Raw genomic sequence first — 2,652 nt, forward strand, 5'->3', positions numbered from 1 at the left:
ATACACTCCATACCATCACAATATAAAGACGCTACTTTACATGTTTTTTTATTTTCAAAATCTTTAAAACGTATATTAGAAAATTTGAGAGTTTTATTTCCATCTGTTTTGAAATTAAGAAGCATAGAGTTTAAATAATAATAACACCTCTTTGATACAGTAATAGATATATTAAATTGGAATGTTGTTTCATTAATCCATTTAGAATCTTCATTAAAACCAGTACTTATGCATGGAGGGTATGTAACAAGAGAATGATCAGTTTCATGATTATACCCTCCCCATTCGTATGAAGTTAAGTTCCATTCTGCATCAGAAGTTCCTTCTATTCTTAACTCTCTATAAGCCATAACAAAATTAAATACTGTTGTTGCATAAGAAATAAGAGATGCTTTTCCATCAATAGAATGTAAAATTAATCCATTATTAATAACTTCTTCATCTGTTAATTTTACAAATCCAGTAGGCTGTAATTCAACAAAGTGCCATTGAAAAACCCATAAAATATCAGTATATCCATCATAAGTATAAACTTTGGAAGTAGAGGAGAATTGACATAAAGTATGAGGGGTAGAAGTAAAACGTTGATCAAGTAAATATTTTTTACTACCAAGATTCATTTTATTTATTTTAAGTATTTTATTAGTAATTGAAACTATTTGAAAAGATACAATTTTATCTTTAAACGGAATTTCAAAATAATATCCATTTTGAAAATATTCTACCCCATTATAAATAATTTTCTCTACAATATCATTAGAATTAACTACTGCTACTGTAGAAATTCCTTTTTCTTCTTTAAGAATATGAATTGATGGAAAAACAGTAAATAAACAAGTTGCTTCTGAAATAGTTATTTGTGTGAATTGAGTATTTGACCAAGGAGTAGTTGTAGCAGCAATTTTAAAAAATTCATAATCACTTACTACTGCATGGTCTTGAATTTCGTATAATGGAGAATCTTTATCTGTAACATTAAAAAACCCTACAATAATACAATGAATCTCAGTAAGTGATGGACCAACCATATTAATACAACTCCCACACTTAGAAATAAGTCTTTCTCCTTTTTTTTTAAACATCATTCCAGAATGAACATAACATTCTCTTTTCATTTCTTTTCCAATCATCCGTATTCCATTTGCTATTAGTTCTGTATCACAGTCATATGTTTTAAGAGAAGAATTTTTAATTAACTCATTCTCACTATTAAGAAGAACTAATTTATTCTATGACGTTATTTTAGTTTTTTATTCTTTAAAATATGCTTGTCAATAAAAAAATATAACAAACTACACAAGGACCAGATTCTGCATTTGAATATAAAATAAATAAAAATATCCAACAGATAACTAAAAAGGTCATTGAAGTGGTATAAAAAGAGTTCTTTATTTCTTATTTATTTTATCTAAAAAAGGAATATAAGATAATAAAGAAATTCGTTTTAAATAGAATGTTTTTCTAAAATATTTCAATGTTTTTTTATTTAAACTTGGTGTTTTATTGTAAAAAAGCTACTGACAGATTTAAACTTTGGGTACAATAATGGACATATTAAATGTATTTTTTAAATAAATAAATAGTATCTAATGATTTTTAAAGAAATTAAGAGATTTTTAAATTATTTTAGATATTTAAATTTAATAAAATTTTAAAGGTTTTTTAAATAATTGAAGTATAAAAAATTAATCCCTTTAATTTTAAATTAACTTTTCTTTGTTTTCTAATTTTGTTCAAAGAATTTCTTCATATTTAGTAATCTATTTGCATCTTCTTTTTTAGATGCATTGACTGCCATAGCAATTACTGAACCCTTTGGGTCAACTTCAAGTACTCGTTCAATTAAACAACCTTCATCATTTGGTGTAAATTTCATTCCAAATAATTTAACACCTCTAACATACTTCTTTCCAACGGTATCACATTTTGGATAATTAATAGAATTACTTACAATATAAAAACTTCCATTTTCTTCATAATCAATTAAAACTGAAACAAATTCTCTTGCTGCAACAGGCCATGGTGCAGAATTTACTTGTTTAGTAACTTTAAGGTGTTCATTAATTGTTTCAAGAACTTCTGATTCAACAAGTTCTTTATCATATTTATGACTAGTAGCAAAATCAGCACTTTTAACTTTATTAAACATATCTTCTGCTTTTAATTTTGATTGTGTCACTGTCTTAATAAAATGATGATTATTTATTGATGGTTTATCATAAACAGTAACTTCCCCTTTCGTTGTTTCAGTCCATCCATTTGATAATACCTCTGTAAACCATTTCTTAGCTGCTTCACCTGCAGCTTCAAATTCTTGTTGATTTGAACATGTTTTAAGTTCTTCTATAGTAGCAGACATATTACTTTACATTCCTAGTCTAATAAACATCTATTAAATATTGTTTTATTTCTTCAAAGATCTTTGATCATCGATAGTCATTTGTGTCACATTTTTATTTAGCGATTCCTTTCAATAAAACATATTAATTTTTTTACTATTTACCATCATATTCTTTCTCAAATAAAAAAAAATTCATCACCATTGAGAATTTTATTAATAACAATTTAAAAACTAATTAATTAAATGGCATTATAATTTATCATTTGGTATTCTTTAGAGATTAATCGTCTTATTGTCTTTTATTAATTAGA

At 25.3% G+C, this 2,652-nt stretch overlaps 2 protein-coding genes across 2 annotated transcripts in view, besides 3 other annotated features; both read right to left on the minus strand.

Moving 5' to 3' along the window:
- Window positions 1-1,365, minus strand: part of EDI_008560 (uncharacterized protein) — a gene marked incomplete at both ends in the record, with an annotated part of 1,474 nt that extends 109 nt beyond the window's left edge. The window contains 2 exons of the mRNA XM_001733213.1: window positions 1-1,229; window positions 1,294-1,365. The exon at window positions 1-1,229 is cut by the window's left edge and continues 109 nt beyond it. Of these exons, the coding sequence (XP_001733265.1) occupies window positions 1-1,229; window positions 1,294-1,365 (1,301 nt within the window). The remainder of the gene's footprint in view (window positions 1,230-1,293) is intronic.
- Window positions 1,320-1,341: a sequence feature (AT_rich).
- A 186-nt stretch (window positions 1,366-1,551) lies between the features above and the next one.
- Window positions 1,552-1,690: a sequence feature (AT_rich).
- Window positions 1,691-1,723: 33 nt separating this feature from the next.
- On the minus strand, window positions 1,724-2,359 carry EDI_008670 (uncharacterized protein; the record flags this gene model as incomplete). The annotated part of the gene is made up of 1 exon (XM_001734723.1): window positions 1,724-2,359. One exon carries the CDS (start codon window positions 2,357-2,359, stop codon window positions 1,724-1,726), a length of 636 nt encoding a protein of 211 aa, XP_001734775.1.
- Window positions 2,360-2,547: 188 nt separating this feature from the next.
- Window positions 2,548-2,586: a sequence feature (AT_rich).
- Window positions 2,587-2,652: the final 66 nt, after the last annotated feature.

Source organism: Entamoeba dispar, genomic scaffold, assembly GCF_000209125.1.
Source record: "Entamoeba dispar SAW760 scf_1105229458515 genomic scaffold, whole genome shotgun sequence".
Lineage (NCBI taxonomy): Eukaryota > Evosea > Mastigamoebida > Endamoebidae > Entamoeba > Entamoeba dispar.